This window comes from Perognathus longimembris, chromosome 3, assembly GCF_023159225.1.
Source record: "Perognathus longimembris pacificus isolate PPM17 chromosome 3, ASM2315922v1, whole genome shotgun sequence".
NCBI classification, from domain to species: Eukaryota; Metazoa; Chordata; class Mammalia; order Rodentia; family Heteromyidae; genus Perognathus; species Perognathus longimembris.
The window spans coordinates 92,033,246-92,044,250 of NC_063163.1; the positions used below are offsets into that span (position 1 = coordinate 92,033,246).

General features: G+C 53.8%; 1 protein-coding gene across 1 annotated transcript; it reads left to right on the top strand.

Annotated features, from left to right (window-relative positions):
* Positions 1 to 1,855: 1,855 nt before the first annotated feature.
* Positions 1,856 to 4,843, top strand: Mtfp1 (mitochondrial fission process 1). The gene is made up of 4 exons (XM_048343289.1): positions 1,856 to 1,996; positions 2,702 to 2,829; positions 2,946 to 3,178; positions 4,272 to 4,843. Exons 1-4 carry the CDS (start codon positions 1,933 to 1,935, stop codon positions 4,339 to 4,341), a joined length of 495 nt encoding a protein of 164 aa, XP_048199246.1. The 5' UTR covers positions 1,856 to 1,932; the 3' UTR covers positions 4,342 to 4,843.
* The last annotated feature ends 6,162 nt before the right edge of the window (positions 4,844 to 11,005 follow it).

Sequence of the window (11,005 nt, forward strand, 5' to 3'; positions counted from 1 at the left end):
CAGGGCAGCGTTCCGAACTTTCCCCCCGAGGCCCTTCTACCAACTCGCGTTTCTGATTGGTCCGGGGTGAGGGCGTGTCCCCCGCCATCTTTGTGCTGGGCACCAAGGGAGCTCCAGAACGCCTTCATAGTGAGGGCAGGGGCCACGCCCCCTTTGGCAGTTCTTTACGTGCGGGTCCAGGCGAGCACGTGGAGGGCTTAAAGCGGGCGGAGCCCGAGGAGTAGCGGGTCACGTGGTGTTAGGGACGGTCTCCTATTTCCGTGCCGGCACTTCGGGTGTTAGAGGAGTGGCGGACTCCAGGGCTGCCCACCTTCCTCCCGGAGTCTGATCTCTGCCCAGCTGGCCACCTGCCCCTCCTGGGGCTGGACGTGATGTCGGCGTCCAGGGGACATCAAGATTCGCCTTTCTTGTCTTTTGTGGTGGGAAGAGCTCATTTTTACCGACCACTGGATAGCAAGGCCTCCTGGGTTTGTACTGGGGACCTAGGGACCGAGTGGAAGTGGTGCGGGTGCCCCTCATTTCTTACAGACGTGGGGACTGGGGCAAGGGGAGGGTAACGTCTTTTTTAAACGTTCTCCTCTTTGTAAAGAAAATCTTTAAGTTGTACAAAAGGGTTTCAATTCAACCTGCCAGTGAATGAGCACAATGCATCTGACATTAATCAAGATTTGAACCCAGGACTCCCTTGCCTTCAGTGGCGCTGCCCCTTTCCTTCCCTCCAGTGGTCTCCCCTGTTACAATCCCTCACCACCCAACACCTCTCTGTTCTGCTTATTTTCCTGGAGCCTATTTATTTAGTTTATTTATTTATTTGCCAGCCCTGGGGCTTGGACTCAGGGCCTGAGCACCGTCCCTGGCTTTCTTTTTGCTCAAGGCTAGCACTCTGCCACTTGAGCCACAGCACCACTTCTGGCTTTAAAAAGTGTATGTGGTGCTGAGGAATCGAACCCAGGGCTTCAGGCATGCAAGGCAAGCACTCTACCACTAAGCCACATTCCCAGCCCGTTCCTGGAGTCTTGTCTCTCCTTGCCCTATCCATCTGTCTGTCCGTCCGTCCGGCCATCCATCCATGGACAGGCAGAAAGAGGTGCTCACCGATCCAGTACCAGAAGGAGTGCTCGGTAAATAAACCTGACACCTGTGGGATGAGCCTGGAGGCGCAGGCTCCCCACTTCTGCGCCCTCACCATCCACCCCGCTCTCATTAACCAAGCTCGCCCTGAGAACACAGGATCGGAAGCCCCACCGCCTAGATTAACCCCCCCACGACACCGACGCCGTTTCTCAGCGGTGTGACCCCCCCCCCCCCCAGGAAGGTGGCCCCAGCTTCTCCGTGCCTCTGTTCTCCCTCTCCCTCTTCGGTAGCACAGGGCCCCAGGTTGGCAGGGGCATAAAGAGCCCTGGGGCAGGGGGCCTAGCTGGGCGCAGCCCGGTGATCACCTTTAAAACCAGCCCTCGCCCGGTGTGCATCGCCTTTATAATAACAATGCTTAATAAAAGACAGACAGGATGCATGAGATCACACTCACTCACACACTCACACACACACTCTGAATCCTAACCATCTTAAGGACCCAAGAAGTGAGGACCTGGGCTCGAGGTCCGCCGTGGCGGTGGGAGCTGTCCGTCTCCTTCTGGAACCTTCCCAGTCGGTCCCTTTGAAAAGAAGAAAAGACAAGGAAACCCCGCGCCGCGCGCAGCCCGGGCTGAAGCTGGGCGCCAATCGGGGGTGGGGGTGGGGTGGGGGTGGGGTGGGGGCCGCGGGCGGCGCGAGCGGCGCTGGAGCGCGCGGCAGTTTGCGGACGCGGTAGTTTGCAGACGCTCCCTGCGGCGGAGCCCGGCGCCGTCCTTCGGCCCCCGACCTTCGGCGGGTCCCGGTGCGGCCCCGCGGCGCGGTGCGGCGGGGGGGGACTCGAGCCCGGGCGGGAGCGCCATGGAGCCGCCGCCGCCGGGCGCCGAGCGCGACCTCTACCGGGACACGTGGGTGCGGTACCTGGGTGAGCGCGGGGTGCCGGGCGCTGCGGCCCCCGCACCGCACCGGACACGCGGGCCCGGGCTGGGGCGCGGGGTCGCCGGCGGCGGGCGCAGGGCCGGGCCGGGATGGGGGCGCCGCTCTTAGTTCCTCTCCCCACCCGGGCTCAGAGACTGCTAGGGACTCGCCCAAGGTCACACAGCACCGGGGGACGGGTGGGAACGGGGTCGGCTCTGCTCGGGGCCCGTCCTAAAGGTGGACTGAGGAAAGGCCGGGCGCCCCATAAATGCCTCCCATGGGGGGCCGTTGATTGAATATATACATATGTATATATATATGCATTTATGTAATATACGTATATGTTGTTACATGTTATATCTGTAATGTTATATATAGTTTTTGTGTTATTTATCCATTATATATATTTATTTATATTTATATTGGCTGCCTCTCATCTCTTTCGTATGGAACCCGGGGTAGGAAATCCAAGCAGTCATTTAAATTGGCTCTTACCAAGGAGCCGTGGTAATGGTGACTCCGTCCCCTCCAGTGGCGCTGGAGTCAAAGAGGACCTTACCACCCGCACCCTCTGCAGCCCTGGAGGCGGAGAGGTAGTCACTTATTTACCTTAGGCCACCAGGCTCCAGTCTCAGCCTGCTAGGGTTTGAAAGGGCCTTCTCCAGGACCTCCTGTGGAAAGGCCTATGATCCGTCCCCACCCTCATCCCCAGGCTATGCCAATGAGGTGGGAGAGGCTTTCCGCTCCATGGTGCCCAGGGCTGTGGTGTGGCTGAGCTACGGTGTGGCCAGCTCCTACGTGCTGGCAGATGCCATGGACAAAGGCAAGAAGGCAGGAGAGGTGAGTGTGCGTTTACCCCCTCTACCCCCCACTGTCTCTCCACCCCTTCCCCATCCCTGGCCAGCCTCCTTGTCATCCGCAGGATTGCCTGAATGAAGTGTCTCCTTGCCCACCAGGTGCGGGGCCCTGAGGCAGGCCGCAGCGCCAGGGTGACGGTGGCCGTGGTCGACACTTTTGTGTGGCAGGCCCTGGCCTCCGTGGTCATCCCAGGATTCACTATCAACCGTGTGTGTGCCACCTCTCTCTACGTCCTGGGCACTGCTACCCGCTGGCCCCTGCCGGTCCGCAAGTGGACCACCACCACGCTGGGACTGTTGACCATCCCTCTCATTATCCACCCCATTGACAGGTGGGTGCCCTCCTGGCCTCCTGGATCCTCATCTGTTCCATAGGTCTGGTTAGACCCTGAGCTCTAAAGATAACAGAACAAATAGTCCCCGGACAGAGTTCGCACCTGGGCAAACCCTCTGAAGGAGAAAGGACAGTCTGTACTGTTTGTCCTGTGATCTGGCAGGTGTTTGGTGGTAAAGGAAGAGATGTCTTGAGGGTATGGGACAGAGAACAAGTGAGTTACCAGAAGAAAACCTAGTCTTACAAAACCACCAGGGTCAGGGAAGGGCGAGTGTGCCCTGGAGTGGTGGGACTAGGGGCAATGTTGGTGACCAGAGCCAAACTCACAGGGGTATAGCTTAGTGGTAGAGTGCTGGCCTAGCATGCACAAGGTCCTGGGTTCAAACCCCAGCATCACAACACACAAAACAATAACCTTAAGGATATTAAGGAAAAGGAAGATTAGAACCTGTGTTGATTTCAGGTGTGGCTGGGTACAGGCACCCAAATGACATCTTTCAGCTTCTAGCTCTCCCTGTTCTTTGGCCCTTCTTTCTACCCTACCCCACTTTTTCCCCTTGTGAGAGCAGGGATGGCCCTGCCTTCCTCAGCTTCCAGTGTTCAACTGGAATCTCAAGAAAGGTTCTCATTGGCCCATCTAGTCTGGATACCTGCCTCTGAGCCAGTTTCCCTTTTCTGATTGGCTAGAATCGCAAGAAAGGTTCTCACTGGTCCATCCAGAATACCTGCCTCTGAGCCAGCTTCCCTCTTCTACTTGGCTAGCCTTGGCCATTCTTGCTTTTGGAACCAAATAGGTCATTTGTGGAGTGGGACAAACATTCCCCAGGGGGAGCATAACCAAGTTTGAGGATAGGAGGGAATCCTTTACTTGCCTGATACCTCAGTTTCCCCAGCTGGGTAAAGAAATGGAAGATGCTATTATTCTGGTTTGAGTTTGCCTTTCCCATGTAACCCAAGATGGGCAGAGCCTGATGAGAGGATCTCTCCCCTGGAGAACGTGTGGGCCATGTTTCTAGGAGTCAGCCCTGGCTTGCTGCCTCCTGTTTGGTCACCTCTTGGCCATCTGCTCACCATCTGCACTTTCCCCACAGGTCAGTGGACTTCCTCCTGGACTCCAGCCTGCGTAAGTTCTACCCATCTGTGGGGAAGCCCAGCTCCTGACTCCACCCTAGTGCCTGGCCCTCGGTTGGCTCCCTCCCACTAGGGAATGTAGATACCGACTCCCTGAGGTCCACAGTCCTGGCACCTACATGGGTTTGAGCTGGACAGAAGTCTGCAGGCAAAGTCCTCAAGGAGCAGCAGCTACAGAAAACTGCAGAGGCTGGGCCTGGACCCCATTTGTTTCTGTGGAATCGGTTGTCTTCACGGCGAGAGGACCTCTCTTTGGCTCCGGATGGGGAATCATGGAGGATGAGGAGACTGAGGCCCAGATAGGGCAAGAAATATGCCCCAGATCACTTGGCAGGCTGGTGCCAGGAGTCCCTCTGCCCAGCTAAATCACCCCATGGCATCATGACTGACAACAGCAGGTACTGGGGGAGGAATGAAGGAGTGGGGCATTTAGATGTCCCCGACCAGCCACAGCTGCTATGGAGACTAGGAGGCCTGGCAGGGAGGCACACAGCCCTGAGCTGGGAGCTGGCCCAATAAATCTTTAAGAAGTGGTGTTTTCTTTTTTTTTTACTTTTGGGGTAGAGCAGAGATGAGGGCGGGCGGGGGGGGGGGGGTGGGGGGCTGTAATCCAGGCAGGACTGCCTGGGCCCTGTGGAAAGGATGAGGAGAGTGGAAAACCAGAGAGGCAGCTGCCACAAGAGAAACAGCTTGTGAGAAAGCCACGAGTCAGCCCCAGTGGCCCCTAGCTTCCCAGGAGGCTGAGATCTGAGGATCGAGGTTTGAAGCCGGCTGGAGCAGCGAAGTCTGTGTGAATCATTCATTTATTGCCAGTCCTGGAGCTTGAACTCAGGCCCTGAGCACTGTCCCTGGCTTCTTTTTGCTCAAGGCTAGCGCTCTACCACTTGAGCCACAGCGCCACTTCCAGCTTTTCTGAGTAGCTTATTGGTGAGAAGAGTTTCCTGGACTTTCCTGCCCAGGCTGGTTTTGAACCACAATCCTCAGATCTCAGCCTCTTGAGTAGCTAGGACCACAGGCATGAGCCATTGGCACCCAGCATCTGTGAGACTATCTCCATTTAAGTCACAGAAAAATCCAGAAGTGGCGCTGTGGCTCAAGTAGTAGAGTGCTAGCTTTGAGCAAAAGGAGCTCAAGGGCAGTGCCCAGGCTGAGTTCAAGCCTCAGGACCAGCAAAAAAAAAAAAAAAAAAAAAAAGCCAAGCCAGAGCAAGAAGCCCTGTGTTCAAGCTCCCATACCAGGTATGCACATGCGTGTGTGCATACACATAAGCAGAATTAATGGTGAGAAGATAGGAGGGGAATGCATGCATGGACATGTTGTCATGACCCCCCTTGCTGCTAAGTGGGGGGGGGGAATGATGTTTTGGGGGATATCCTAAGCATTCGTCCAGCTTTGTGGTACTGACGTGGGCTTTAGGCATAGAGGAAGGCCTGGGGGCAGGGCTGGAGGTCTGCACCAGGAGTGATCCACGGCCACGACCTGGTTGGTGATCATGGTCTCTGTTCTGGCCCCGGAGGTGGCTGGGCAAGTCCCTGCCCAGCCTCAGCTCCTGCCTGCATGCTCTGATCCTACAGCTGTCTGCCTTAGAAACTGCTGGTCCTGGAATCTGAGGTAACTGCAGGTTTAGAAGCATGGGTGGGTTTATTTATTTATCTTGCCTTGGTTGGGGGGGGGACAAGCCTTTGTAAAAGCTGACAGGAAGATGCCTCAGCCACTATGGTGTGTGTCCATCCATCCTGGGGCTTGAACTCAAGGACCTGGGTGCTGTCCCTCAGCTCTTGCTCAAGGTGAGCACTCTACCCCTTTGAGCCACAGCTCCACTTAAAATTTTCTGGACAAATTTTAACTGGACAGGAGTCTTGGGCTTTCCTGCCTGGGCTGACTTTGAACAGCAGTCCTCAGATCTCAGCCTCCTGAGTAGCTAGGATTTCAGGTGTGAGCCACTAGCACCCAGCTTCAACCACTTTTATGTGTGTCTTCAATCTGGCATCACCAACCTCTGTCCAGGCCACTCACGGGTGCAAGTGTCAGGTGTTGGATGTGATGGGAGATTACTGTTTCATGCGCGAAAGAATGGGGGCTGGGGCCAATGCCAGCTGGGATGGTGGCAGGATGGAGAAGAAACCGCTTTTTCCACCCCCAGGCCTTGAAGCTCCCATGCTAGTGACTAGCTTGGTGTAATACTCAAAATGACCACAAGAGGGAAGCACCAGGCATGGTGGAATCAGGACCTGTTCTACCTGCTTGTGTGATGTAGTTATTATTATTATTATTATTATCATATTTTTATTGTTTTGGAGGCCCTGAACTCAAGCCCCAGGTACAGTACACACAAAAAAGCAAAGGCCACATGGGGCTACTTCCAGTTGAGTCAGTTGTGTTGCTTTACCCTGTGCGGTGGCCCTGATGAACAGCCCCACCCCTCCCAGGGCCTGTCTACAGAGGATCTTCTGGTCACACACAGGCTGTGTAACCTTGGCTAAGCTGCTCAACCTCTCTGAGCCTCAGACTTACCCTCCTATCTAACCTGGCTTGGAGGCTCCTTGAGGCTCAAGATCATGACCTGACCCCTACGGCAGGCTGCTTCCTTATTGTCTCCTTCCTAAGAGAGAAAAGGAATTGCCCAAACGTGACCTCAAACCTGGCTCCCCTAGCCTTAGAGGGCTCTCTTCACTCAGACATTCCCTTTCCTGGGGCTGGCCAATCCTCAGATGACCTGAGGGACCTCGGACCCCGTCTTATCCCCTTCCTGCCCTTTGTCCCCCGCCTCAGTTCCAGGAAAACACTCAGGATCCCAGACACAGTTCAGAGAGAGCTGAAGTGCATGGCTCAGGGACACAGTGGGGAGGCCTAAGCTGGGACTGTAATCTTGGCAATGGGGGAGGCTGAGATGAAGAGGAGCATAGTTCTAGGCCAGGCTGGGCCAAACATTAGGGAGCCCTCATCTCAACCAATGAGAAAGCTGAGTGCTGTGGCAACTTTACAGCCATGTGACATTCCCACCAGCCGCAAACAAGTGTCCCATTTTCTTCATATTAGTGTGAAGACTTATTTCCCATTTTTAAGAAGATGGCCATTCTAGTACATGAGAGGCAGGACTTCCTGTGGTGTCGACTTGCATTGCAGCAGCCCTGTGTGCATTGGGTGTTTGCGTGTATTCTTGGAAAAAGGTTGGTTCATACTCTTTGCCCATTTTAGACAAGGGTTGTCCATTTCATTGATGAGAGTCCTTTCATATTGTGGAGGTTAATCTATGAGAAGTGACTTTTCTGTTCTGCAGGTCTTTCTATTGTGCTGATAAATGTACTTACTTTGGTGTTTTCATTGAATGCAGTCAAATCCATCTATATTTTTATTTTCCTTAATTTTAAATTTTTGTGCAATTTCTTAAAAAGTATATTTGCAAGTGGGAAATAAAATTGTTCACTGAATTCCAGACCCAGATTCATATTCCAAGTACTTGTAGGGCTGGGTGCCTGCAACTCACACCTGTAATCCTAGCTACTTTGGAGGCTGAGATCTGAGGATCATGGTTCAAAGCCAGCCTGGGCAGGAAAGTCCATGAATCTAGGCTGACTGAACCACCACCCTTAGGTCTCAGGCTCTGAAGTAGCTAAGGATTACAGGTGTACCTGGCTGGGGTCCTTTTAAAAGTCTTCTGGGCAGTGCTGTGTAACGTAATGTCATCATTGAAATAAGACTGGGGACCAAGGGGTTTGTGAAGTGAAAGCATTTATTGAATGGATGTAGATGCCAGTCAGAAGCAGGACCATGTTCTGACGAGCAAAGCCAGGCTAGATGGCAGCTAGAGAAATGGCCGCTGGATCGCAAGCTGAGCCTGAGTGAAGGTGCTGCCTCTCTCTGCTCCTCCATGATTCCCTCCCGCCTCCCCATTGCTTTCCCCACTCTGGACATCCACTTCCGGCTCTGGTGGGTCATCCTAGTGTCTTTCTCTAAGCCTTCAGCGGCCCCCTGCTACTGAGAGGGGACGGCTTGGATTACAGCAGAGCCTGGAGCTCCTCAGTGAACTGAAATCAGACTTTATGTGTGTGTGTGTGTGTGTGTGTGTGTGTGTGTGTGTGTGTGTGTGTGTTGATCCTGGGGCTTGAACTCAGAGCCTGGGAACTGTCCCTGAGCTTTTTTTGCTCAAGGCTAGCACTCTACCATTTGAGTCATAGCTCCACTTTTGGCTTTTTGGTGGTTAATTGGAGATAAGGGCCTCACAGACTTCCCTGCCCAGGCCGGCTTTGAGCTGTGATCCTAAGATCTCAGCCTCCTGAGCAGTTAGGATGACAGGCGTGAGCCACTGGCACCAGCTTAAATTATTCTTATTTTCTTTTGGCACTCCATGGGAGTTTGAACTCAGGGCCTTGCACTTGCTAGGCTTGGGCAGTACCACTTGAGCCACACCTCCAGCTCTGTCTTTCACTGGTTATTTTTTAGGACAGAGCCTTCCTGTGTAGGTGTCCACCTGAGCCACCACCCGCCTACTTGAGACTCCTTGTGGCTGCTGGGTCACAGGTGTACTACACTGCAGGCAACTTCTCCCTATGGAGGTGGCGAGTTCGAGGCTTACATAATTGTATGCCCAGGCTGGTCTGGCATTCTCAGCCTCCCAGGTAGCATGGGATGACAGTTGCAAGCCACTGCCCCCAGCTATGATGAGAAGAGCTCCCATGAACTTTTCTCTAGAGGCAGCCTCAAATGGTCTTCCCACCCTCGGCCTCCCAAGTAGCTGGGATATCTGCAGGGTGGATGTCACCATGAGGTGGTAGAGCTCTGGGGCTCCTCCAAACTCTCAGGTCATTATCTACAATGAAGGATGTGTGTATCTTGTGCCATTTCACTCCATTGGCAGGCCACCGCCTTTTCCTGGACCTGCCAACCTGGCACCTGGGACCCAAGAGAGCTGTCAGGAATTGCATGCATACCTGGAAGGCGAGTGTGGGCATGTGTCATGCTGCCAGACAGCACCATTGCAGCCAGGCCTCAGCTGAGTCAGGAGGGACCTGGGGCAGGAAGAGAAAAGGGGTCATCAGGCCATTCAAGCCAGCACTCAGAGGGTTAGAATAATACTCTTCCAAATCAGCAGGGCACTGATGGTGCCTGTAGTCCTAGCTACTCAGGAGGCATGGGATCTGAGGATTACCATTGAAAGCTGGCCTGGGCAGGAAAGTTTATGAGATTCATATCTCCAGTTAACCATCAAAAAGCCGGAAGTGGAGCTGTTGTTTTATTTTATTTATTTATTTGCCAGTCCTGAGGCTTCAACTCAGGGCCTGAGCGCTGTCCCTGTCTTATTTTTGCTCAAGGCTAGCACTCTAGCTCTTGAGCCAAAGTGCCCACTTCTGGATTTCTCTGTGTATGTGGTGCTGAGGAATCAAACATAGGGCTTCATGCATGCTAGGCAAGCACTCTACCAATAAGCCACATTCCCAGCCCCTGGAGGTGTTGTTCAAGTGGTAGTGCACTAGCCTTGAATGAGAAGCCTCTGAGACGATGCCCAGGCCCTGAGTTCAAGCTCTACTTCTGACATAAGTAAATATCCCTTTAGTAAAAATGCTATTCAAATAAAATATAATACAAAGCACAAATGTGAACCATAGGTGTAATTTTAAGTTTTCTGGTACCTACATTTTTTATATTTCTTTTATTTTTCCTTCTTCTTTTCCTACTAGAGATTGAATTTGTACTTACTTGCTAGGCAGATGCTCAATGGCCTGAGCCACGTCCCTGCCTCCGGCCACGCCCCACCACGAGGCCACGCCCTTTCACGAAGCCCCACCCATCTGGGAGCCACGCCTCCTGACAGCTACAGTTTTCAAAAGCAAGAGCAGAGCATGGTGGGGCGGTGTAGAAGAGTCAAACTGTGACACTGTCCTGGGGGATTGCGATCACACAGTTGTCACACCCCCAGAAGGATCCAGGACAAGAGGGAGTCCCGAGGCAAAGCAAGGATTTGGGTTGCGAACAGCCTTGAGGCTGCAGTGTACGTTCACAGAGTGATCATTTCCTCAGCACTCAGAAGCTCTCCTGGCCCTCCTGGCCGGCCGGCTGGCGCTCCTCACAGCTCCTCACATCGCTGACACCTTGAACTTGGTCTGACACCACGGAAGGACTGAAGACAAAGGCTCGGGCCCTCCTTTACCACCCCTTCCCACTCCTCTTCCCACTCCCTCCTGGAGAACTCGTGCCAGCACCTCCCACTCTTTGACCCTCCAGTTGTGGGTCTCACCCAGGAGCTCCTCACCTTGGGCCACCCCGGAATCTCTACCCTCGTAGCTCCTGACCCTGGGGATAAACAGTAATTACGAAACCATCGACATGGCAGCCTAAATGCCAAGTGGCACTGTCTTATCTCACATTTCTCAACACCTCCAGGGAGGCAGCCAGGTCCATCTGGCCCTTTAGAGCTGCCAGTGAGCCTGGGTTCAAGGTCAGGGGAAGGAGGCCCGAGGGGCTTCTCAAAACAAAACTGAAGGATGTTGACACCCTCATGTTTATCAAGCTCCTCCCTCTGGGTACAGTGCCTCATGCCTATAACCCCCGCTACTCTAAAAGTGGAGATCATAAGCATGGCAGTTGCAAACTGACCCAGCCCCCGCTCCACAATAAAACGGTAGTGAGGTCTCATCTCAACTAGTTAGCCTCACCTGGCTGTGAGCAGTACCTAGCATCCCAATACCTAGTTGGG

Excerpts from the sequence above, each read along its gene's own strand:
- Mtfp1 (XM_048343289.1), top strand. The coding sequence starts at position 1,933 with ATGGAGCCGCCGCCGCCGGGCGCCGAGCGCGACCTCTACCGGGACACG. Across the intron at positions 1,997-2,701 it reads CACGTGGGTGCGGTACCTGG|GCTATGCCAATGAGGTGGGA; the intron begins GTGAGCGCGGGG and ends CCTCATCCCCAG. Across the intron at positions 3,179-4,271 it reads ATTATCCACCCCATTGACAG|GTCAGTGGACTTCCTCCTGG; the intron begins GTGGGTGCCCTC and ends CTTTCCCCACAG.